This window comes from Porcisia hertigi, chromosome 30, assembly GCF_017918235.1.
Source record: "Porcisia hertigi strain C119 chromosome 30, whole genome shotgun sequence".
Lineage (NCBI taxonomy): Eukaryota > Euglenozoa > Kinetoplastea > Trypanosomatida > Trypanosomatidae > Porcisia > Porcisia hertigi.
The window spans coordinates 546,465-570,931 of NC_090589.1; the positions used below are offsets into that span (position 1 = coordinate 546,465).

Here is a 24,467-nt window from a genome sequence, read left to right on the forward strand (position 1 = left end):
ATGTTTAAAGGTGTATTCCGCGATACGTTTGTGTGTGTATATGTGCCTGTCCGTTGCTCAACCAGCTTGTGCTGTCTTTGGTTCTGTGTTGGGCTCTCTCTCTCTCTTTCCGCCCCTTTTTCCCCTCCGGAGGGGGGGGTAACTCCGAGCTCTGGTTAACGTCGTGCAAACAGCCGGGAGATGAGAACGCCGCGATCCACAAAAAAAGGATAAGGAAAAAAGTGCGCCCCCCCCCCCAAATAGAGAAGTGGAGTTGAGGCACAAGAGGCGTCTTGTGGGATGACAAATGAGGAAAAAAAGGGACAGTTAGATTGTTGAGTGGGGCTGGAGTTGGGGTGTTACTCATCGCATGTGTCCGAACAACAACACTGCTTTACCCCCCCCTCTCCCTCCCCCCTTTTAGAACTATTCGACCTTTTCAACTGTTGCGGGCACATTTATCATGTACTTCCCTCCGAATTCTCTTTTGTATCTATTCCGTTGGATTTCCTGTATTTTTGAAGTCTCTGACAGCTGATGCCAACGGGCAGAAGACCCCTCACAGTTCTCCTCTTCGGATCACAGAAGAGGGGAGAGGAGAATGGGGGGAGGGGGGCTCTTCATCAAACATTGCATTTCAGACTCCCGTCACGACAGCCCTCCCCTTCCCAGTATGACTGTGTATTTGACACTGGCTTACCCATGCACTACTCCCTCGCGTCTTCTGTCTCTACCCTCATCTTTTTCTTTTTGGAGCATCTCGAACATCCCCCCCCCCCAAATATGATCACTGTGCCCATCATTGTGGAACACATCACGAACAACAAAAATGTAATTCCTGGCTGCCCAACCATCTCCACGGAAGGAAGCCGGCTACCGTAGTGCGTGTCGTCGTTGCACTCATTCACACAGCGCTCGAAGGAGAAAATATTTCTAAACTGTACAATAGAAAATCGGAAAGATCTGTGAATATCAAGAGGACACTTTCACCCATGAGCGTCCGTACACGTCAAATGGAAAACCCCACTGGGGTGATGCACCGCTTTATGCAAGACCACCAACGTGTGTGCATCTGGCTCGTCCACGACACACACACGCGGCTGGAGGGAAGCCTCCTCGGCTATGACGAGTTCATGAATGTCGTGTTGGGTGACACAACCGAGACCAATTTGCGAACTGATAAGAGCTACCGTTTGGGCAAGATCTTGCTGCGTAGCGACAACGTCGGTGTGATTCACCCAATCGGCGTCTAGCGCTCAGAAGTAAGTTCACAAGAACAGCAACAGCAGCAGTCGATCCCCCCCGCGGTGCAGAATCTTGGACATCTACGTGCGACTCCACAAGTCCCCCCTTCCGTGCCGGGGCCGTCGTGGAGGGGGAGGCCCATGGCTTTCTCTGTGCCTTCCTTGTGTCTTGACGGCTTGCACAGATGTATTCGTGAGTGTCTGAGGGGGCTTGGGACGTTTAGTTTGGTGCCTGTGCAGGAGTTTTTTTTTTTCGCTGTTGAAGCGAAAAGGTGCAAGGGTGATGTAAGGGGGGGGGGAGGGGGGGGGGGGGAAGGGGGAGGGGGGGGGGCAGGCATAGCAGTTGTGAGCTCGTAGATGGATGCCGATTCGTCCCATTCGCTTGCGCTACAGCATTTTCGCCCCTTCTCTCTCCCACTGCCTCCTCTCCTCTGCCTCCTCCTCCTGGCGCGCCTTTCACTTGACGTTTGTTAAGAAATAGAGGAGGAAAAAAAAGGACTACAAGACGCCCAAACGAGGCGATCGCTTTTGCTTTACATTTGGGAAAGTGGTCAATGTCGGGAGTCGTTGCAGTTTGTGTGCAAATGCGATGCGGGTTCTAGTGGTGGCTCTTGCTGGAGTCGCGGAGCCCGTTGTTCAGCGACTCGCCGTAGCGTCATTTTTTTTTGCCCCCTCTGAGAAGGCGATGCAAAACGCTAGGCTTGAGTGTGTGTGTGTTGGGGGGGGGGGGTGGAGTGCGTGCCATACACTACTGCACGCATCCCGTCCTCCTCCTCCCGCTTTCCATCGCTCCACTGGCGCTATACGCCGGTGAATTATGCCCGCTTCTACTTGTCCCTTCCCTACTTCCCTTTCCCTTTCCCCTTCTCCTTCCCCCCTCTCCTCTCCCACCCACCGCATTGCGCATTTTATATCTTTCTTTCGCACGTTTGGTTTTTGACTGCGTATATATATATATACATATGTATATGTAATTTGAAATAATGTCTCCGTGTGACGTGTGCACTATGCACTACTTCGTGCTTTAATGGAAATAGTTTTTTTTTGATACGCAGTCATCCCTTCCTTTTCTGTGCGCTTGCGCGTACACATCTACCAATTCCATTTTTGTGTGTGTGGGGGAGGGGGCATCAGAAATGGGCGCGGGAGTGTCAGCAGTGCGGCACGGTGGCCCTGCGACGGCTCCACCGACAATCAGCGCAACATCAGCAGCAGTAATGCCACTCACCTCGGAAGAGCTGGTGGAAGCACTCCCCGCTACGGCGACGCCGACCGCTGGTGCGGATGCGGCTGTCGCCGCTCCAGCTCCGCCCACCACTCAGCACACCTCAAACCCCCGGCAGCTGCTCACAGGCACCTTAGATGCGCGGCTCCATCCGCATCCTTTTCCTTACCCCGAAGAAACCTCGGTGCCGGCTACACGACTTCCAGCGAAAGTATCCACTGCTCCCTTGGCCGTGATCGAGGTGGCTGGCAAACGTCCCCACAAAGAGCGCCGCGTTACGAAGACCTCACACCTGGCCCCAACATCCAGGCACACGCGGACAGAGAGGGGACACCGTGATGGGGCAGGTGCTGCTACCACCACCCACAGCGGGTACGCTCATCGAGGGTCTCGTGCTGACGCTGGTGCCGCCACTGACCTCTCCCTCGACGGTAATGGGGACGCCATTTTCTTTGGAGATTCACCAAGGGAGGGCTTGCCGAGTGCGTGTCTGCACAGCGAAGGTGGCCCTTACGGGAAAAGAGGAAATGCGCAGATCGCTGCGTCTGCTAAATCGTCCCCATCGCCTGATGCACCGCCAGAGGCGGAGACAACAGCGGCCTCCTGCGCATCAGTGAAGACCATCGCTATCGCAGATGACCCAGATACTTCTGCTGCTAGACTTGTGCAGCTGAGCAGCGCTTTGGCAGCCTACCGCCCCGTGGCTCGCTCCGCCTCTCCTGGGCCGGCGCTTAGACAGTACGAAGGGCTTGCACTCACCTCTGTACAGGAGGTTCTGGAGTCAAAGCACCAGGTGTACCGCATCTGCCTCACCGGTGGTCCGTGTGCTGGAAAGTCGACGCTGCTCTCGGCCATCCAGGCAAAGATCCCCCAGCGCACGGGCTTCCGTGTCATGTGCGTGCCGGAGGCGGCGACGCTTCTCGTCACCGGTGGTATGCAATGGGACCCCAGCCTCGTTGTACCGCAGCAGCTCGGGCTTCTTCGCACCCAGCTCGCCTTGGAGGATCAATTCTACGCGCTCGCCGCGGCGTCCAGTGTTCCGACTATCATCGTGTCTGATCGTGGCACCATGGACGGGCGCGCGTTCTGCACGGACGCGCAGTTCGAAGAGATCCTGCGTTCCGTTGGTAGCACCCTGGACGTGCTCCGCGACCGCTACGACGCCGTCATCCACATGGTCACCGCCGCCGATGGAGCGGAGGAGTTCTACAACCTTGACAACCCAGCGCGGTACGAGGGTCTTGACGGCGCACGCGCCTCCGATCGCCGCCTCCAGGAGATGTATGTTGGCCACCCAATGTTCCGCTTGCTTGACAACTCTACCACCTTTGAGGACAAAATCGAGAGAGGACTACAGGTAGTCAGTCAAGTGGTGCACAAGGAGCAGTGTGCGCCAGCTTTGCCCACTCATTACCTAGTTCGCAGCTGTCCAGATGAGCTTCCGGTGTCGTGCGCCGTGTACACGACGTACACAACCGTACTGGGCAACAGTCACATGGGTGACATCCGACTCCTCGTGAAGCGTGAGATGCCAGATGGGTCGACAATGCACTTCTTCAAAAGTGTCTGCGACTCTCCACCCCCTGGCGCAACCGCAGCGGCTGCTGCTGCCTCTTCGCGTGCATCACCTCGAGCAGCTTCGCACACCAGCTGCAGCACGTCGCTCCGCTACAGTCTGAACTCCCATTCGGTTAGTACAGCTGCGCCAATGCAGCAGCGTGTCGAAAGGGCTCAGCGCATCAGCAGCCGTGAGTACACAAGTTTATGTAAACACCGTGATCACACCCGCGCCGATGTGGTGATGAGAGCAACACACTTTATTTATGAAGGCTCGAACTACGAGCTGACGACGCTGATAGCACCGAGCTGGGCGGCAGGGCGTCGGACACTGACAGTGGAGAGCTGCACGGTACCCACGATGCACCCAAGACACGACAATGTGTGCGAAGCACGTAACGCTGTCGCGCCGGTGACGGCATTGTTCTTTCCGCCCTTTCTAGAAGTGGATCGCGAAGTGCCGGTGGAGAGTCTGACGACGGCTTTTCTCATCTCGCACAGAGAGACGGGCCCCCTTTACACTTCGTTAGCGTTCGCGCCTGTCTTTTCTCGCTCAGTGGTGACAGCCATCGGGGCGCACGCTGACACGGAGAACATCCTGAACAGCACGCTGAGCACCTCCCGCGGGCCGTCAGCACTTCCTCCAGAGAAGTGCGCCCTTTTCACTTACCCCGTTGATGTCGGGGAGGAGGAGGGGGAAAATAAAGTGGCACCAACAACAGCGCTTGTTTTGGATCATGGCCGCACACTAGCAGAGGACGCTGAACATGTTATGCAGCCAGATGTACCGCCCCCGCTGCCGCCACCTAAACGGCGTGGACTCGCTCCGCTGACCATCAATACAATCACGAGCCCTGCACATGCAAGCAAATCCGTCACGGTCAAGACAGAGGGAGCCCGATCTTCTGCGCCGGGGCTTTCGCCTCCTCCCCACGATGCGTCGACGAGTGTAGACAAGAAGAACAACAGCGTCACCCCATCAAGCCTGCTCGGTGTCGGAGGGGAGACGAGCGCTGCTGAAGCAGCCCCGGCGGCATCAGCAGGGGGGCCTCTACAGCCGGAGAGGGTGATGGTGCGAGACCTCGAGTCCATATTGCCCCCCATTGGGATGAAGAAATTGACACCTATTGCCGGCTTAGGAAATTGAGCGAGACTGAGAAGCAGCCATCAGACTTCAGGCAAGCACGAGCAGTTGTGTTGCTCCACTCCCTGGTACTGTGGAAGAAAGGGATTCATGCCTCACGACACAAGGGAGTTGCCGGTGTGCCCTCTCCTGTTTCGACGCTTTTTCTTTTGGGCCCCTCGCTTGTTATATTGATATATATATATATATTTATATTTATTTGCTTTCTTTTTTAATTTTTTTTACACGTAACCTCTCCTTTACCCTTAGATGCGCATTCAAACTCATGCCTACATACTGATGAAAACGTGCACTAGCACCTACCCAGTGTGTACGCGTGAATTGTCTGCCCCCCCCCCCCCTCCCCCCGCAGCAGCGACTGGTTTCCTTGTTTGCTCTTTGGCCTCTTCACCCTCTTTTTTTGCCCTGTTTTCTTTTTGCTTTGTTTCTCCCTACTTGAGGCTTCACTCCATCCATCCCACACTGTTTTCTGTGCTGACCACCTCACCCTCTTCAAGTCATCATCTTCTTTTTCTCTTTCCAGCAGTCACACACACACACACACACACCAACTCCGTCGCTGTTGTCATTGCTGTTTCTGTGTTCTCCACTTCTGTTGTGCACGTACTTCCTCCCTTTCCCCCCGTCTCGGTTCGGTTTGTTTTTTCCCCCTTTCCCGGCTCTGTGTGCCGTACCCCACTTTCTTTCACCTGTGACACGTCCCTACCAGGGATAAAAAAAAAGGATGTGTGTGGGTAGGAGGAGGAGGGAGATGTAAGGAGCCCTTCTGTATCGAATGGGTCTCGGTGTGTATAGTGTGATGCACACGGAGATGAGTATGTCTGGGAAAGGGGGGATGAAGTGTAGCGCTACTCGGTGAGCTTAGATGGGCTCTCTTTTCGCTCGGTGTGCCCTTCCCCCCCCCCCTCTCCCCCCACACACTGGAGGTCGTTTTTCTTTATAAGTATTGTGTTATCTCACCTCATTTTTTCCCCCTAGATATTAAATGTACGCACTCCAAACTACACCCGCTAAACAAATCCGTGACTAGGGGGCGCCTCAGTCCCCCCAAATCTGTCAGGTAGCTGCTCCAGATACGACGCTTTTTTTTTTCCTCATGCGTCGCCGCTGTAGCACCAGCAGCCGCACCGAGGCCGCACAAAAGAGGGTGTGCATGTGCTGCCCAGATGCGCGCTGCAGCTTTGCGTGTCTCTGCCTCTCTCTCTCTCTCTCTTATGTGCATTGGATTCAACATCCAACACTACCCTGGTGCCCATTCTTCTTCCCTCTCTTTGCTACTCGTACTCGAACCAAAAATGGAACGTCTCGCGAGGTCTTTTCTCCCCTCCTTTCTTCCCCCTCTTCTCACTCTTCTCCATTCTCAGCTCCCATTCTTGATTTGGTTCTCTTTTTTTTTTCTGTGGCTATTACACGTACTCTCACGAGCATCGACACACGCACACACGCGTATACATATATATACATATATACATATAGGTGTGTGTATGTGTGTGTGGGGGGAGTTGTAGGTGTAGGTGTATGTAGCCATATTTCCTTTTTTCCCCTCCCTCCCCCTTTTTCATTTATTCCCCCCTTGGATTTTTTTTTGTTATAAAGAAGAACTGAAGGAAAAAAGGGGGAGAAAAACCGCAACTGTGTACGTTTTACTCTTTCGATTGCGATCGAACTTTTTTTTTTCCACACTTGCCAGCCACCAAAAGCGGGACAACTTGCGCTTCCTGTGGGTGCCACAGCCATCTTCCCCCCTCCCTCCCCTTCGCCCCCCCCCCTCCTCTTACTTCTGGTCTCGTGACACGGGTCCAGTCCCTCGTTCCTCTGCCATCACCTGTCTTTCTTGATCTCGTGAAGGAAATCTTTTTCATCTCCGGTCTGTTTTCCTCTGCTGTCTCTGTGTCTGCACTGGAGGGCGTACTCGAACAAAGTGAAGAGAACCGGCACCGCCGATTTGGTGGAGAGTCACTACACACGCGCATAGGAGGGCTCGGGGGGTACTCATTGCTGTCCTCAGAGAGGTGCAATCAAGCGCGAGCACACACACACACACACACACACACTAACACTTAGTACTCTCGCCCTTTTCCTGTCGAATTTATAATCGCTGTTTCTTGTGTGTGTGCTGCCTGCGCTTCTGCCGCCACTGCCGCGTCTGTCTGTGCCATCATAGCGCCCCCCTCCCCCCCTCCCTCCACTTTGGATCGATCAGTTGTTGTGCTCGTTGTCAGTCAGCATCGCTGGTGTGAACGAGAAGACGGAAGGGACAGGCACTGGGGGTGTTATCCACAGGCGGACATCCAAGGCCAAAGCTACGGGCCCAGAGCTCGGCTTAAAGAAGCGACAGCGCGAAAACAAAAAAGGCAACAGCAAACACTCGATTGTCAGGCATGAGTGGTGGAGGGTATCCCTATCAATGTCACTGGGGCGGTAGCGACAATCGTGGCACTCCTGCTATCGCTGCCGTCTCGAAGCCCCACAGTAATGAAGTGCCAGTGGAGTGCATCATCTGTGCAGACTCGTGCCGCGCGTTGTGTGTATTCCCGTGCGGACACTATACATGCTACAGCTGCGGTCTTCGTATTCACAGTATAAACAAGGGCAGCTGCCCGGTTTGCCGCGAGGTGACGACGACGAAGCCGATCATTACTCAGAGGGTGAGTCGTGAGGAGGAGCAGTTCTCGGCAGAGGAGATGAATTCTATGCGGCAGTTCGCCACTGCAGATCATCGCCTGAGGTGCGTTATGGACTCCCCGCAGCTCGCTTTTGAAGTGGCAAAGCTCTACGAATACACCTGCCCTATCGATAGCTGCTGGCGTAGAGGGTGCCAAGATCCATTTCTCGAGATGAACATGCTGAAGGATCATTTGTGGGTGGATCACCAGCTGTCCTACTGCGAGGTGTGCCTGCGGCACCGACCTGCATTCTTGTGTGAGCAGGTGGCTTATTCTAGCACGGCGCTGCAGAACCACATGGAGGGGTGCTGTCGACACGACCGGCAATCGTTCACAGGACACCCGCCATGTCGGTTTTGCAAGAGCAACAACGTGTTCTACGATGGTGAGTCGTTGCTGAAGCACATGCAACAACAGCACTACACGTGTGATGTGTGTAATCGTGGCCAGTTCACCTTTACATTTTACGCCACCCGGCAAAAGCTCGATCAACACTTCCAAGCGCGCCACAAAATATGCGACCATCCCGACTGCGCGTCGCTTGATCTTATGACGCGTGTCTTTGGCAACGAGATTGACCTGATGGTGCACAAGCAGCGCGTCCACGGTGTCAAGGCGAAGGTCACATTTTCACCCGGTATGTTTGGCGAGGTATCGAGCTCGTCAGCGGGCAGCGGCCCCGCCGGGACTGCGCCGGCGACGGCGTCAAATACGAACGTCATTCAGATTACATTCGATCATGTGTTTCGGGTGGAGACGGTGGAGATGATGCCGACCAAGGCGAATAATCACCGCGGCGGTCGCCGTGGCGATAATGGTGGCAAAGCTGCGGAGAGGGCATATGTCCCGGAGGAGAACGGCATCCCGCCGCACTACTTGAACAGCGACATTTTCACCATCCTCACTCGCACTGTGGCGAACGTTGCTGATGTGTTGTCCTCCTCAGCACGCCCCACCGGCTCGCAGGGCAACTATAGGAACAGCAACCCCTCTTTTTCTGCCTTTGGCGTCAGTGAGAATAGAACGAAGCAAAACATCAAAAATATTGCATCCGCCGATAAGAGGCAGCTGGAGCAGCGGCTGAACGACACGCTGAACCGACAGTTGAGGTCGCCTGTTGCCTACGCGAATTTCCGCAGATACACTCGAGACTTCATCGAGTCGTCGATGCTCACCTCCGAGTACTACGATTTGCTGGCGAAGGAATGCTTTCCTGATCCGCGGGTCTTCCAGGAGGTGTTTCCGTTGATTGTTGCGACCGTTCCAGTGGAGGCTAAGCAAGCCGCTTTGCAGGAGGTGGCGAAGATGCGCACGGCCCCCGAGACGCAGCGCATCGCCCGCGCCCGAGAAGAGGATGCACGCAAGGCGGCAGAGGCGGAGGCGGCTGCAGCGCGCGCGGAGGGGACGCAGAAGAGGAACCCAGGGAACAACAACCAAAACAATGGTAGTGAAAGCAGCCACTGCGCACTCGCTGGTGCGCCGTCTCCATTTGGCCGAAAGAACAAGGGCAGAGGGGGCAAGCAGAATGCATGGCTGACGACGGACGCGGTCTCCAAGTTGAGTGGCGGTAGTACCGCGCCAGTGCAGCACCATGACCCCTCTGTCGATTCCCGCTTTTCTCCTCCAAGGGCGTCGGCGCCGTCTGCAGCGGCGGCCCTGAAGTCGCAGTTGAACAACCACCCGTCTGCATGTGTTCCAACATCTTCCACTTTCTCGGGCCCGTCTACCGCCCCGCACGCTGCATCTCCAATAACAGCGTCAAACCTTGCCCATGTGGGGCGCGGGCTGGTCATTAACGAAGAGACGTTCCCGACCTTACCGAACAACGGTCTCCGTCGTGATCCAATCGGCAAGTCGCAGCGACCAAAGTCAAACGCGTGGTTTAAGCGGTAACGCAGATGCAGTGGCTTCTTTCTTCGTAGCTACTCTCTTCTTCGCACACGCACTACATTAACAACCTGCGGGCGCTCGGGGGGGGGGGGGGGAGGAGAGGAGAAATCCCCTCTTTGGACTGCCCGACCAAGACGAGCGAGAGAGGAGAGCCATTGACGTCTAGTTGAAAGAGATCCGGTTGGCAACTGTCCTTCTCGGCCTCCAACATATTCTGGTGTCAGCCGCCAAAGTGGCTGCGTGAGGGAAGGGGGGAGGGAAGGGGGGTGGGTGGGTGGGTGGGAATCAAAACATCACATTGGCTTTCGCTCTCCTCTTCTCCACAGCTTTGCGGCCTTTCCACTTCTCAGGTACGTCTTTCTGTGCGCTTCTCCGTTTTCTTCAGCATATATATATATATATAAAGTATCTCTCTCTCTCTCTATATATACATATATATGTATTAAAGGTTGGAAAGGGTGGTGGTGGGGGCGTGGACTCTGATTATATCTGTACGCGTACGGCGCTGAGGGCGTTGTGATCGGATTGAGCGCGTGAACTCGTTACTTCATCTCCTGCGCGCATCGCAGACCGTATAGGTCTTGGGTGAAGTGTGTGTAGGGGGAGTAGGGGGGGCAGAGGATTTTTTTTAAAAAGGGGGGGAGGGGTTTAGCTCACTGTGAACCGAAATGTCTGTTTGATGCGCGTTTGTGTCTTTTTGGGGGGAGGAGAGGGGCCTCTCTGTTGTCTTTGGTTTTATTGCGTTCATCCCCCCCCCTCTCCTCCTCTCCCCCTCTCCCCCTCCCCTCCCCTTGTCTGTCTGTCTGTCTGTCTTGCTGTTGTTTTTGGGTAATCCTTAAAAAAAAGACAACAAACGCACAAGCACGCAAACAAAAAGAGAGTTCGCGCAACATCGTCTTCTTTTCCGTTCTTTTTTCCCGCGCCGGGCGGGTCGATCGATGTCTCGCATGCCTCTGCGTGTTCGTTTTGTGCGGGGAGCCGCCCTCAACAGGGCTGGGCCAGTCACGTACAGGAAAGAGGGGCCAGTGAGGTGGAGGAGCTGCATCGCTGCGAAGCAGAGGAAATAGGGAAGGAGGAGAACCACGGCATAGAAGAAGAGGCACAGTGGTGCCCTCTTCCCGCATTTATGTTCCATCTCGGAGAAGAACACAAATGTGTGTCGAGGGGTGAGGGGGGAAACACAGCGGAGACTTTTGCTGCAGTGGTTCCGCTGCCCCGGCTTTTAATTCACCTGCTGCTTTGTCTTCTCCCCCCCTCCCCCCCCTCCCATTGCTTCCGATACCACCAGGCACCTTCTCGCCTATCCTCAATGTTCCGTACCTTTGCTGCTGCTGCTGCGGTGGGCGGGGGGGAGGCACATGTTTTACCCCCCCCCCCTACCGTCTCCCCCCTTTCCTTTATCCGTCCCTCCCCTCCCTTTTTTGTTTCCTTTCTCAAGGAAATCGAACTTTTTTTTGTCCTCGGACGGGTACATAAGCTGACATTCATACACGCGTACAGGACGAGAGAACTAACCGGCAGCAGAGGAAGCAGAGCAAGATGTCGGTGCGCATGGACGCCTCGCTCTACAGCGACCTTGTTCGCATTGAACGTGGCGACTATCTGAGTTTTCACTGCGAGCTGCTCTCCGCCAACGGCTGCGACAATCAACGGTACTTCATCGGCTGCTATTACCCTCGCTGGCATGGTTTCTATCTGGAGGAGGTGCGCTCCATCATTGGCAATATGGGCTACTCTGAGCTCAAGCACTTCCCGGCCTATCCCTTCGATGTGTACCTAAAGTCCGCTGATGTCACAACAGCGGCGGACTCGTCGCGATGCTACGATACGGACATCGCAAACTCGACGACGTACGTTACAGACGACTTCCAGGTTGACAACGTTCTCGTGCTCGGCTCACCGCAGAATCAACGCGATGACGACGTAAAACGTTTCAAGATCGTTTCGGTAGACGCAAGCAATCTCAAGACCAAGACGTTCTTTCTCCCCCCTGTAGCAAATTTTAACAGTAGCTCTACACACAACCCCAACACGATGCTATCCACACTGCGGGCCCCTGGTGGAGAGCGGTTGCCAGTGCATCTGGATAGCACTGTGCTTGAGGTTCTCACGCGGCTTCGCGATGCCTACATTGATCACGCTGGTGGTGGTATTCCAGAGATTGGCATCAAGGCAATGGGCCGGCCCTTCCGCAAAGTGAGTGACGACGGCAGGCGCTGGATGACACGCAGCGGCGTACAACAGCTTGTCCGTGGCTCTCGCGCGTTTGGCGCGCATGCGGACTCCATCTCTGACACTCGCCACGCCCAGCAAACAATCGAGGCGGTAGCAGCGATCATCTTCAACGCGTTTCCGCACGAAGAGGCTTCTCAACCGGAGGCGCCAGGCGAGGAGGCCTGTGAGGACCGAATCGACTACGACGTCTTCATGGACTACATCCGTGGCCACATGAACTCAACCCGAAAGAAGGCCGTGCTCGATGTGTTTCAGCAGCTGGACTACGATTCTGATGGCAACATCACCATCAAAGACATTCAAGCGACGTTCAATGCGCAGGAGCACCCTGTAGTCGTGAGCGATGCTATCTTTACGGCTGAGAAGATGTTGAGGGGGTTTCTCGCCATATGGGATGAGAACCAGCGCCAGTTTGGACTTGTGCCATACACCGAGTTCGTGGATTACTATAACGGTCTAAGCGCCATCATCGAGGACGACGCTGTTTTTTTGGGTATCCTCAAGACTACTTGGAAGGTGCCAAACTGGACAATAAAATTTGTGTAGCCATCGACCCCCCCCCCCTTCTCTGCAGGTGGATTCGCTTCGTTTTTTTTTTCCGGCCAGGACATGTGTGCGACAGTGCGCAGTGCACACGCGCTGCACGGCGCCGGTTTCGCTTCGGCAGGGAAACGGTTCCTTCTTAACCCCTTTCTGCGTTTTTCTTTTCTTTTTTTGCTTGCCATGTAAACTATGGGTGGTAGAAAAACAGGTACACGCCACTCCCCCACAGAGACAGACGAGTGTACACAACCCCCACCCCACACCCCACACCCCACACACGAACGGATGCACTCCTTCCACAGATGCCCCCCTTTTTTTCTTCTTGATTTGTTTCCTGGCCTCTGTTTAGGTGCGCACGCGCGCTTCGTCAATCCATGTATCGTACACACAAGCAAACACCAATATACTGACGTCAAGTGGCTAAGAAGAGTCTCCGCTTTTTTTTTTTCGTGACCTTCCGCTGCTGTGCCATGACGGCACAATTAACGATCGAGGCCCCCCCCCCCCTACCCCCCGCTTCCCTATCGCTGCCACACACAATTTTTTTGCCCCCGCGCTCGGATGTTGAACGGAGGTGGGGCGGTGAAAAGGGATATAGTACGGACACGCACTAGACTTATTTACTCTATGTCCCCCCTCTTTCCCGCTGAGCGGCGATAAAAACACACGAAGGAGATGATTCAAGAGAGCCACATAAACTGTTTCGTTGTGCATCCTTTGGATCATCTGGGGTTTGCGTGTCTGGTTCTCTGCGTTTACATCTTCATTTCTTTCTTTTCCTCCTCCTCCTCTTCTTCCCACTCTGTATCCGAATCGGCGCGATGCCACCGTTTGGCCCTCGTTTTGTTGTTCCTTGAGTGTGGTGCTCTTGTCTTCTTGTGTGTTTTTGTCTGTTCCCCTCCGCGCGTGCATGCGTATGTGCGTGGGAGTTTGTCGACAAAATTTACTTGCGTCCACATTATTCGGCACTCGAATCCCCCCCCCCCCCCCACTCTCCTATCCTTGCCCGTTCGTGTTGACCCCCCAAAACAAGCGGTTCACCCAACTCGTTTTATATCTACTGAAGTCTACACACACTTGACAGTGTTTTTGTGTACAAGGAAGGAAGAGTGTATCCACGACGACCAGGCCTCGTTTCTCAGCACCATGCTGGATGACAAGAGGGTGTTGTCCATTCAGTCCCATGTGACGCACGGGTATGTGGGCAACAAGGCAGCTACGTTTCCGTTGCAGCTTCACGGCTTTGATGTTGACGCCGTCAACACAGTCAGTCTGTCAAATCACAGCGGTTATCCCGTCATCAAGGGCCATCGCATGGATCTCGAGGAGTTCAACACCATCCTGGATGGTCTGCGCGCCAACGACTTCTTGGTGGACTACGCGTACGTGCTGACCGGCTACATCAACAATGCAGACATTGTCCGCCAAATCGAGGCCACCGTCGCCGAGATTCGAGAAAAGCGTCAGCAGAAGGAAAAGAACTCTCTTGTGTTTTTCTGTGACCCTGTTATGGGTGACGATGGGAGGCTGTACTGCAAGGAGGAAGTGGTGGAGGCGTACAGGGAGCTGGTATCCCATGCGGATATTGCTACGCCCAACTACTTCGAAGCGTCGATCCTGAGCAACGTGGAGGTGAAAGATCTCGACTCAGCGATCAAGGCAGCTGAGTGGTTTCATGCGCAGGGTACGCCTACGGTTGTGATTAAGTCCTTCGCGATACCAGAAGACCCGGCACACCTTCGCTTCTTGTTATCCTGCCACGACAAAGCGAGCAAGTCGACAAGGCGGTACACGGGGGTGGTGCCCTACTACGAAGGACGCTACACGGGCACGGGTGACGTCTTTGCGGCTTCATTGGTGGCATTCTCCCACGGTGACCCTATCGATGTGGCAGTTGGCAAGGCCATGGGGGTTTTGCAGGATCTCATCAAGGCCACAGTCGAGCGCGGTGGCTCGGGCAAGGCATCGCTGAACTCGCGTGAGCTGCGCGTGACGGACGACCCCGCCCGGCTGGTGCATCCGTCCTCCGTCATCCCGGTGACCCTGTTGCCGTAGGCGAGGAGGGACGTTTGAGGTATGCGGAACAGGTCATGGAGTGCGTGCGCAGGGTAGAGGAGTGGTTCCGTATGCGGTGGAGCGTCGTAGTTTCTGTTCTTATGCTAACACGGTGCAGCCCACCCCCCCTTTTTTTTCCTCTCAGTATGCGTGCCTTTGCTGTGATCCCACGGCGAAAAGAGGGGGAGGGCCAGAGAAGCCTGCAGGGAAAAAAGATTACACCACCACCGCCTGCGGCTAATCACACATGTACGTTGACATGAAAACGGACCCGACCTCTAACGGTCTAAAGGGGAGCGTGCGTGTATATTTATTATTATATTCGTGATTCCCGCACGTACACCGCTCTAAATTCATGAGGCTCCGAGGCCTGGATTTATGAGTTTTTCCAGAGAGAATGAGCTGGGTGGTGGTGGTGGTGCGGAAGCCGGGGCACCTCTGCACGATCGTTGCTTTTTTTTTTTTGAATGGGGGGGGTGCCTCCGTAGTCAACGCAGAGCACGCGGAGGGCAAAATTTACCTGCCTTTGTGCATTAGCTTTTGGATCGCTTGTTGCGGAAACAGGCGTCTCCTTTGTCGTTTGTCACTGCCTGGAGCTCTCTTTTTTTATTTTTATTTTATTCCTCCTCCTCCTCCCCCCCCCCTTACTCCTTTTTGACGTTCTTCTGTTGTGTCTGCGCCGCTCGTCTTTCGTTCAATTGTGTTCATCTGCCCCCAATGCATCAACGTTGTCGCTGTTTCGTGCCACCTCCCAAAAAACACACACACACACACATATATATATTATACATAAATCTATTGAAACATACACGTACAGGCACGATTTTCGAACTTTATGAGAGGAGAGAAGGAAGGGGAAATATACCAGAGAGCCTCCTCATTCGCCCTCCCCCCCTCTCCCTTCCTCTTTCACATGTAAATGCACGACAATAGTTTTCCACCGACTTCAACTGCGAGTGTTGCCTCGCAGTTTCGTGTGTACTGCCTAACAAAGTCAAAGCAGGCCCCGAATAATTGTGGTGCAGCAGCGCCTCTACCATCAAGGCGGGATCCAGCCGCACCTACTTCATTCCTCGATGTTGTGCAGCAGCTCGATGGAAGCGGCGAGTGGTCTTTTGCACCATACCCTCCCTGCAGTCGTGCGCAGCTGCTCCAAGTGCACGCGTATTGGGTGGCGATCGCAAATGCCGATGCAGCGGAAACGCAGAGAACAGTCGAACTGACAGTCAATGACAGGGCACCTGAGATGCTACAGGCCATGACGGGGGCCTCGACGAGCAATCCCACGCAGGTGGCCACAGCCTCAAGTTTCTCGCTTGGCAGAGGTGGTGACACGTGTGCGGCGAGTTCGTTGCCCTGTATTCATGCGCAACAGCGGCTTGCCTGTGTCGTTGGCATTGTGTGGGTGCGTCTATCGACAGACACGGGTTCCACTCACTCTTTAGTGAGCCGCCGAGCAGCACGCAATGCCCACGTCAGCAGCGGCCGACCCTCCGTGGAGGGTTACATTCAGGTCGTTGTCACTCACCAGCGCTACCGGCGTCGCGGCCTCGCCTCATGGCTCCTGGCGCAGTGCGTTGCGTGTACGGAGGCACCAGCTGGTGTGTTCGTCTCTGACCGGGGAGACGGTGTCGCTTACGCTATTCAGCGGTGGCACCTACACACATTGGCGGCCGAGCCGCGGTCAGCAAAGCGTTCTCGCGGCGATGACAAGGTGAAACAGGAATGCCAGCAGGATAACAGGGGGTTGCAGCGCCATCGCCAAGATGCGGATTACTCTGAGTCGGAGCGAGAGGGCCGTGCAGCGATGATTGATGCCACACTTGCCATGTACCGTCGGCTGGGTTTCCAAGAGCGCCGCTACCTTCCAGGGTACTACGCTGGAAAATATGACGCGGTGGAGCTGATGAAAATTTGCTCGTGTCCTTGAAATCTTTTTGTTTTCTTGTGTTGTACGGCATAATTCGTTTCCTGACGTGTTTGCGAATGGCGATGAGGTGGGTGGTGGTGGTGGTGGGGGGGGGGCGCGGGCCGTGTGTGTCTGTGTGTGTGTGTGTATCTGGCGCGTGATGCACATGAGGCTTCCCCTCGTCACAAACACACGTGGTGGCACGCATGCTTTGTAGATGGTGACACGTCTGACAACGATGTGAGCACAGGGTGCAGTGTCTCGTGTCGTGAGCATCGCTCCTACTTGGGAGTGTGCCTTGGGCTTCACCCTACGTTGCCCAGGTATGGGCGTCGGTCGACCCCCCCCACACGGCTGCGTCACTCATATCTGGTTGCGTGTGCGGGACAAAATGGATGCCTTGGCAAATTAGTGAATATATCATGTGAACCTCGCGTGGTGTGGTGGTGCAACAGTCAAGTGTGGAATAAAGGCAGCAGCACCCCGGTACTCGACAGCTTTTGATCTCTTCATTGCTGCCCCTCTTCCCCTCCCCCGCTTCCCCAATCCCTCGCACTGCTGTGTTGTCCAGCCGAATTAGCGTGCGTGCGTACGTTTTTCTGGCTCACACGTCCTCGGTGCCACCCTCCGCGTCCTGTGCGCGCGTACTTGAAATAGTAGCGCACCCTGTTTGTGCTGTGTCACCTCTCCCAAACTCCCTCGGCGGAGTGGAATCTGATTATATTGTTCTCGCTGTTGCTTCCGCCCACACGGGTACTGGCGCCCATGCTTGTGCCACACCAAACACACGTGCACATCAAAGCCCCACGACAACCGGCTGCTTCATTGCCGCTTGTTTTCATTGCTGCCTGATAAGGACTTGCGCGGACGCACTTCACTTCTGGCACTTTCTTTTTTAAAAATATTTCCCCCCATTTTGACTTCATCTGCACTTCACCCACCGAAGTACACACACACACACACACACACACAGAGACAGATGGGAGGGAAGGGGCACGCACACACGCACACACACACACACGCACTTCCCTTCATCACATACACACGTGTTTATATATATATATATAGATGTTATTTGTACTCGAACTTTTCTTACGTCTTTCCCTTCCCAACCATATACGGGAGACTGTGCGGTCGACAAATCGTGGCACCCCCCCTTCTCTCTCCGCTTCTTTCGCGCATACCACAAACGTGTTAGCTCCGTAAAGACAGAGCACCGTCATTTTGACTGCCACCTCTTTCTTTCTCACATACAGGGCGAGGAGTACGTCCTTTTGGCGTGTGCGTGCAGTGTGTCTGTTGGAGGGATTTGGCAGCAGCAGTTGGCTTTCTCCACGAACTACATCAGCTTTCAATGCTCCCGTGTCTCTCTCTACACACACACACACACACATACACATACGCGTAGTCACACACAATAGGTACATCTTTACCACTGCATAGAGCCCACCGCATCAGGTCGGCATTATCTCGTTCTATTGCCGAGGCAGAACGTATCCACTTCGCTAGCCAAAGCACATACACCAGATCAAGGGAAACGACTCCAGGGGAGGGCAGCTGAGTCGATCGTTTCTTCTTCTCTCCCCCTTGCCCAATATTTCTCTCCTCTCTCCATTTCACATCACGACATGCCCTTTCCTTCCGCCGCGTTCTTCACCCAGGCAAAGTGGCTTGCTTTCTTTGCGGAGCTGACCGCCAAACTGACCCACCACAATGCGCTTGTCGTCATGGAGGGTGCAGAGCTGCTGAAGAGGCTGTTGCTCTCGCGCGTATCGATTGCTGCGGTGCTACAGCAAGGTGATCTGCTCCTGCGCCTGTTTGACGTGTGGCGCGGCTGCGTCCTCGCCGAGCGCCCGCGCGAGCGTCTGCAGCCCCATGACGGGACCACTTCTACTCTCTCACCACCGTCACCCCCCTTAGCAGCTGTCGCCCTCAACGATGAGCTCAGCTTCGTCTTGGCCGAGTCCATCTCCCAGTGCATCGACCTCATGGTCTCGCTTCACGCAGACGGTGACGCGTACTACAGTCTGCTGGTATTGGCCCGCGCAGGTCCCATGCTCGAGACACTGCTTGACGTAATGCGGATGGCGCCTTCACAGCTCTACGGTATCACAGCCGGCCTTCTACAGCAGCTGCTCGCACTCCCACTTGGGGGTGACTCGGTCGGTTGCACCGGCGGTGCCAACAACGAGGACGGCGCGCGTGTCGAGAACGCACACCTGTGCTTGGACAAAACAGACTTGGCCCAGCTGAGGGAGTCAGTCCCCCTGCAGCGTCATGTTCGCTCCCTCGTCGAGGCCGTCCAGGAACATGGGGCTTTGCTGCAGCTCGCCACCGACATGTTGGCGGAGCTACTTGCGGTGCAGCAAGGGCCTCGTCGGCTCGCCGCGATCTCTCTCTTCAACCAAGCCTCAAAGCGCCTTCACAAGCATCAAATTCGCCACGGCCGTGTACCTCACTCTGCTGCACCCGCGTCAGTCGGCGGCGCCACTCCTGGCAGGGCCCCATACAGTGATGGCGACGCACGCGAGTCTACTGCCGACAGCTTTGACCTGAATGTCACCATCACCGGAGCGGCACCCGCGCACACGGCAACGTCGTCACCGTCGCCTAACACTGCTACGCCGTGCGCGCTTGACGACCTGGAAAGTGGTCTACGGTCACCCGCAAAGCGCCGCCTCGACTTTACAGCCTTGCTCCCAGGTGAAGCGGAGAGATCTGGTAACGCTGCTGCTGCTGCTGCTTCTGGTACTGCTCCTCTCGCACGTCAAGACACCTTTCATGCCAGGGGCGCAGGGCGCTCTTTCTCGACCCCCGCAGTGAGCCCCGCTGCGGAATCGGGAAACCCTTCAGCGCCGTCTTCACAGCCGCACGACATAAGCGCCATGGTAGATACCGAGCCGGAGCGCCTCGTCTGTGCTGTTCCGTTGGATGTGGTCGAAGAGACGCTGCAGCACCTTGCAGCGTCTTGCTCGCATGACGCGTTCTTTGACGCCCTGGATTGGCTATGGTGCTTGACTGTCGCGGATGCATCCACTGTCGGAGCGGCGCTGACACCGGAGATGTTTCACCGCTGCCTAGGGCGATACCTCACCGCAGCTCCGCGGTCCCGCCGCGATCGTGTCCTCTTTACTCTCCTGCTGCTTTGGATTGGCCATCAGCATTCCGTGAGTGCTCTGCGACAAGATACTCATAACTGTGTCCTGGAGGTGGCTGCGTCGGTGCTGTTGCCTATGCTGCGCTCGGAGTTGGCCGAGAATGGTGACCGGGCATCGCCAGGGCAAGTGCGCAGCAATAATGGCCATCAAGCGAATTCTTCGCTCACTGTTTCGGCCATCACGCCGACACACACAAACATTGCGGGTACTGTGAACGCTACAGTCCTATTGACGCAAGCGCCCACGGGCTCTCTGGGCTTAGGCAACATTAGCGCGGACCCGGCCGTTGTCGTGCCTTCTCTCGACCGTTCATCGCTCCGCTACGGAGACGGTCGCGACAGTGTGGGTTTCTCAAACGTGGGCGGGTCCGCGTTACTGCCGTACGCCGCAGCCCGCAAAGCTCAGGAGATGGCGGTGCTGCTGCGTCCCTCTATCGGGGTGATATTGCTTTCTTTTCTTTTGAACATCTACACGAGTGCTCCTGTCCACACGCAGCGGCTGTGGGTCTCGCAGGGGCGTGTGCTCGAGGTGGCGCAGATGGCTGTCCAGCGCGCACAGGGCTGCCGATCTGTTCTTCTCGACACCCCCACTAGTATTGATGGTGCACTCTCGGATGAGGTGTACCTAGAAGACGCGCAGCGCAGCGTGCGGACAGATGCGTCGACGGTGGCGGTGCTTGGGTGCCGACTGGTGGCCGCTGTTCTGGGGGACGTATTGTGCTGGGGCGGCGCAGCGTGCGACGACTCGGGAGAGAGAGCCACCGCGGCACCTGTGCGGGACTCGAAGGTACAGGCTGAAGAGAAGGACGCCACAGCCTCGATCCAGGCAGAGTTGTCGCTCTCCACCCAGTCGCTGATACCGGTGCTTGTCGACATGGCAGTGAACAACCCTGATGTGACAGCGGCGCAGGAGTGCGGGGCGGCCTCTCCGGTGCATCACGTACCCTTGAATTTGCGGTGCTCAAGGTACACCTCTCTTGGCGAGTGCGCCCTGGTGGCGCTGGATGCCTGTCTGCAATATCACGCGCAAGCCGGTCGCCTACGGAGCCGCGGCGACGTTCCAATGAGCGTGTCCGGCTTCGCGCTCGAGGATCTTGTACGAGCGCTTCCCAGGCTCACATGCGTCTCGCACCGCAGTGTGCACCCACCGGTGCGCGCGGTGCCTTATCGTCTTTTGGTGTACGTGAGCCGGCGCCTGGAGGAGGCACTAGTGGTTCTCAGACACATGCCCTCACTTGCTAGCGCGGCCGTCTCGTGCGTACTAGATTACGGACCCCGCGCCGCCCAGTGGGAGGCGGCAGCGGCTGCAGAGTGGCTAACGGTGATGGTCGATTTGCTGATGGATGCCGAGACAGCGAAGAAGACAGCGGCGTCCTCGACGAGGGAGGTGTCGGCGTCTTCATCGCCGCCGCGGCGTCGGCTGCCCACTGCGGCGGAGCTGCTGAACGAGTACTTCCACTTTGATGATAGCCCCCTGTCTCGCAAACTGCTAGCGACGATAGCGTCAGGGAGACGTAGCACCAGCACCGGGAGCGCCTACGCTGTGAACGCACTGCTGCAGCTGGCCACACACCTGCAGACTTACCTTCGGGCTCGTCGTCACCGCGCACAAGACGACCGGGAATGCAAGCCTCCACAGGCATCCTCTTCCTCAAGCAACATTGCGAAGGAGTGCACCACAGTGCAGGAGCCCGTCACGCTCCCTTTCTATCCAGCTGGTGCATCTTCGCTAGAAGAGTGGGTGCTGCTACTCCAGAGCATTACTGCAGATAACAGACGTCTCACACGTATCTGCAGCGCCTTCAAGCACACAAGCGAGGCCTCTCACAGCCCCGCTCGTTGGGGCAGCGGTGGTGTCGCAAAGGATGCATGCTTGCGGGCCCTCACAGCAGCTGAGCAGATCGCGCTACAGTACCACTTCACGGGGACCTTGTTCCGCGCGCTGGAGGAGCTGTTCCGGGACGCAGCGGCTGAGGTGCGGGTTGCCTCACTGGGCACTGCGCTTTTCTTGGATGCGGTCGCTGCAGCACTACAGTTGCCGACGCCGCACGACGTGGTGGCGTTGCTGTCGAAGCGCTTTCAGGCAGCCTGCGCACCGGCGTCCAAGTGCGGTGACGTGACACGTTTACTACCGTCGTGGACTCCTCCACCGGCGCTTGTGTTGGGTTACCAGGCTGCCATTCAGTGGGCCAGTCGCGTTGGCGCTTCCTGGCTGACGGGCTCGTACGGTTGCACGGCGCAGGCCGAGGTCGGGGCCGCTGGCGGGGCTCGAGTGCACGGCAGTCTTCTCTTGACACGCAGCGATGCAGGGATGCTGAAGGACGCCTGCCTCGGTGCCTTGTCTGCAATGCAGGAGATGTCTCCAAGTTTGTCACAGCGCACGCGGTGCCTAGCCGCCTCGCTTGTGTCCGCGGTCGTGGATGCGTCTCCAATGGAGCAGCTCAGCATGCTAGAGGCCTGCGGCGCCGCGCTGTTTGCCGCATCCACAACGCTGCGCCGCCTCCCGTGTGTGAGCGGACTCCAGTGTCGTCTGCTGCGGCGCGTGCGAAGCGCAGCCATGTACGCAGTCACTTCCAAAGATGGGTGGGTAGACGCGAACATCGCCTCCCTCAAGCGCATCGTCGACTGTGTAAGGGACAACGCAATGCTGCCATCGAGCTCAGCGAAGCGCGGTGGTCACGGCTCTCTGCGTCGCCCATCTATTCAGCCGAGCGATGCCGCAAAGGCCGCCAGGGAGCTGCAGCACTTCCAGGTTTTGGTATCTTTGCTGACCAGCCTAGTTTCCTGCACAGGCGCGAGAGCAGCGGAGGGTGCTATGCATGCCTCCGATCCAACGACAGAGGGCGAGAGGCACGGCGTCATGCAACGACAGGAATTTCTCACTGTCGCCCAGCGGCAGGGTCTATGCGCCGTGCTGTGTGACGCTCTGCGTGCCGAACAGCTGCAGTCCACTGTTGTGCGCGCATTGCGGAGCATGTGCGATACGTATGAGGGCCGGTGCTGCATGCTTACCGAGATTGCCAGTACGGGGGATCCGCTTGGCCGCACCCTGTTTGGCCGCCTCTTGGCGCTGATGTTTCATATGCCGAGCCGCTGGGCCGGCGCGGACTGTGCGGCCGGTATCAGATCGAGCAGCCGTACTTGCTCCCCGACATCGACACCGCAAGACCGTTCTCGATGTTTCCGATCCGCATCCCCAGCGTCGCGCTCCCCTCCCCGTGGTGAGGCAGCTCTGCGGGCAGAGCGCGACATTGTTTGCGTCGTAGGCTGCGATGTATGCGCAGTACTCTGTGGCATGCGGTTGCAGGGGGATGGTGAAAACGCCGCATCTGACGCACCGACCACGTCCGCGTTTTTATCTGCATTTATGAAGCATCGCGGTGTGGAGTACCTCGCGCGTGCTGTCGTGGAGTGCGATCGCAAGTTGCGGCGACACGGACGTGAGCTCGCCGTGCCGTTGCACTGGCTGCGTCTAGTGGCCACGCTGTCGTCACACGTTTCCGTTGCCAAGTTGTTGGTGCGGCAGTCAGACTTGTTCAGTGTCCTACTGGAGCTTGCCGGGACGCCAGCGTCTTCTTCGCATGCTCCGGCAGCTACTCTTGCCCTACTCGCCATTCGCAATATGTGCTTCGTCGATGCTCTGAAGTCAGCTCTCTGTCAAGATGCACGTGTGCTATTAACGCTCAAGGCAGCCGTTATGCGGCTCACGACAGTCAGCCAGCTGATCGAATGGCGTCCCCATTCATCCCCGCCGCCGAGCTCCAAACGGTCAATCACCACAGCTCGGCCAACAGCGATGGGTGGCACCGCGTTTCTGACCTCTCGAGGCAGTGCTTGTCCGGAGGTGATGCTGCGCGAGGATGTGATTGATGTAGAGAACAAGACTGAGGTTGATTGGGCGAAGCAAGTGTGCGTCTACGCTCGTGGCATGGCGCGCTTCGAAGAAGAGCCGTTCTGCAGCACGACAAGCCCCGCATCCGGTGACGCAGCTCGTGGTCTATTGGAGGTGAAGGAAAAGCCGCCAAGCGCCGCACTGGGTGGTGCGCCTGATGTGGGCAGCGTTTCTGCTACGCCCCTGCCGCATCGCTTGTTTGGAGACAACATTATTCGCTCTGGCGCTGCAGGGTTGGATGGTTCTCTGCTGGAGATCGAGACAACCATGTGCAGTGGCTCTCCTGCACAGCAGGCGGAGGCCGATATGCTTCCGGTAAGAGTAACGACATCAGACTCGGAATCGCATCGTCGGCGTTATTTGGCAGCCACCGCTATCGCTTCCCTGTGGTTTGATAACCAGCGTGGTCGAAGCGCCATCGCAGGCGCGCTCGCCAAGGTGCCGTGCTGCTGCATAGAGGACGTCCAGGAAGCAGCGAAAGTGCCTCCTTTCCACCCCTCTGGGTGCACATAAGGGAGATCGCACCCCTCGAGAGACGGCGACGGGTGGCTTGAATTGTGGCTCAGTGTTGGCGGGTGGTGGCTCAGTCAAGGAGCACCACGGATGTATCTTCTCACATACCCCGTTTCCCATCATGAAAGCGCTATTCTCCCCCCCCCTCCCCTCCTCCTCCCCCCGCTTCCGCGTTGCACAACACTTTTATACATTCAGCGACGCTTGTGTTAATTCTGACGTTCTTGGTCCTCCGTGGCACAGGTGCACCCCGACATATTTACTCTCAGATGCCCTCACACCTGTGATTGTGACCCTCCCACTCCATCTCCTCTTCGCCCGAGTTGTCTTTTTTCCCTCCCCCCTTTTTAAATGATCCTCTCGTGTAGACTTCGGCCACCAACTACTAGATATCATTTCTTCACACAGTGTACGTGGCTGTTTATTTGTGCGTAGGGGGAGAGGGAGGGAGGGGTAGG

At 56.4% G+C, this 24,467-nt stretch overlaps 6 protein-coding genes across 6 annotated transcripts; all 6 read left to right on the top strand.

The window, feature by feature from the left end:
• Positions 1-971: 971 nt before the first annotated feature.
• JKF63_02920 (uncharacterized protein) lies at positions 972-1,232 on the top strand (the record flags this gene model as incomplete). Its single annotated transcript, XM_067898944.1, has 1 exon — positions 972-1,232. The coding sequence occupies one exon, from the start codon at positions 972-974 to the stop codon at positions 1,230-1,232; it is 261 nt and encodes an 86-aa protein (XP_067755388.1).
• Positions 1,233-2,440: 1,208 nt separating this feature from the next.
• JKF63_02921 (uncharacterized protein) lies at positions 2,441-5,152 on the top strand (the record flags this gene model as incomplete). Its single annotated transcript, XM_067898945.1, has 1 exon — positions 2,441-5,152. One exon carries the CDS (start codon positions 2,441-2,443, stop codon positions 5,150-5,152), a length of 2,712 nt encoding a protein of 903 aa, XP_067755389.1.
• Positions 5,153-7,530: 2,378 nt separating this feature from the next.
• Positions 7,531-9,708, top strand: JKF63_02922 (uncharacterized protein; the record flags this gene model as incomplete). The annotated part of the gene is made up of 1 exon (XM_067898946.1): positions 7,531-9,708. The coding sequence occupies one exon, from the start codon at positions 7,531-7,533 to the stop codon at positions 9,706-9,708; it is 2,178 nt and encodes a 725-aa protein (XP_067755390.1).
• A 1,536-nt stretch (positions 9,709-11,244) lies between these two features.
• On the top strand, positions 11,245-12,486 carry JKF63_02923 (uncharacterized protein; the record flags this gene model as incomplete). The annotated part of the gene is made up of 1 exon (XM_067898947.1): positions 11,245-12,486. One exon carries the CDS (start codon positions 11,245-11,247, stop codon positions 12,484-12,486), a length of 1,242 nt encoding a protein of 413 aa, XP_067755391.1.
• Positions 12,487-13,629: 1,143 nt separating this feature from the next.
• JKF63_02924 (uncharacterized protein) lies at positions 13,630-14,538 on the top strand (the record flags this gene model as incomplete). Its single annotated transcript, XM_067898948.1, has 1 exon — positions 13,630-14,538. The coding sequence occupies one exon, from the start codon at positions 13,630-13,632 to the stop codon at positions 14,536-14,538; it is 909 nt and encodes a 302-aa protein (XP_067755392.1).
• A 3,537-nt stretch (positions 14,539-18,075) lies between these two features.
• Positions 18,076-24,009, top strand: JKF63_02925 (uncharacterized protein; the record flags this gene model as incomplete). The annotated part of the gene is made up of 1 exon (XM_067898949.1): positions 18,076-24,009. One exon carries the CDS (start codon positions 18,076-18,078, stop codon positions 24,007-24,009), a length of 5,934 nt encoding a protein of 1,977 aa, XP_067755393.1.
• Positions 24,010-24,467: the final 458 nt, after the last annotated feature.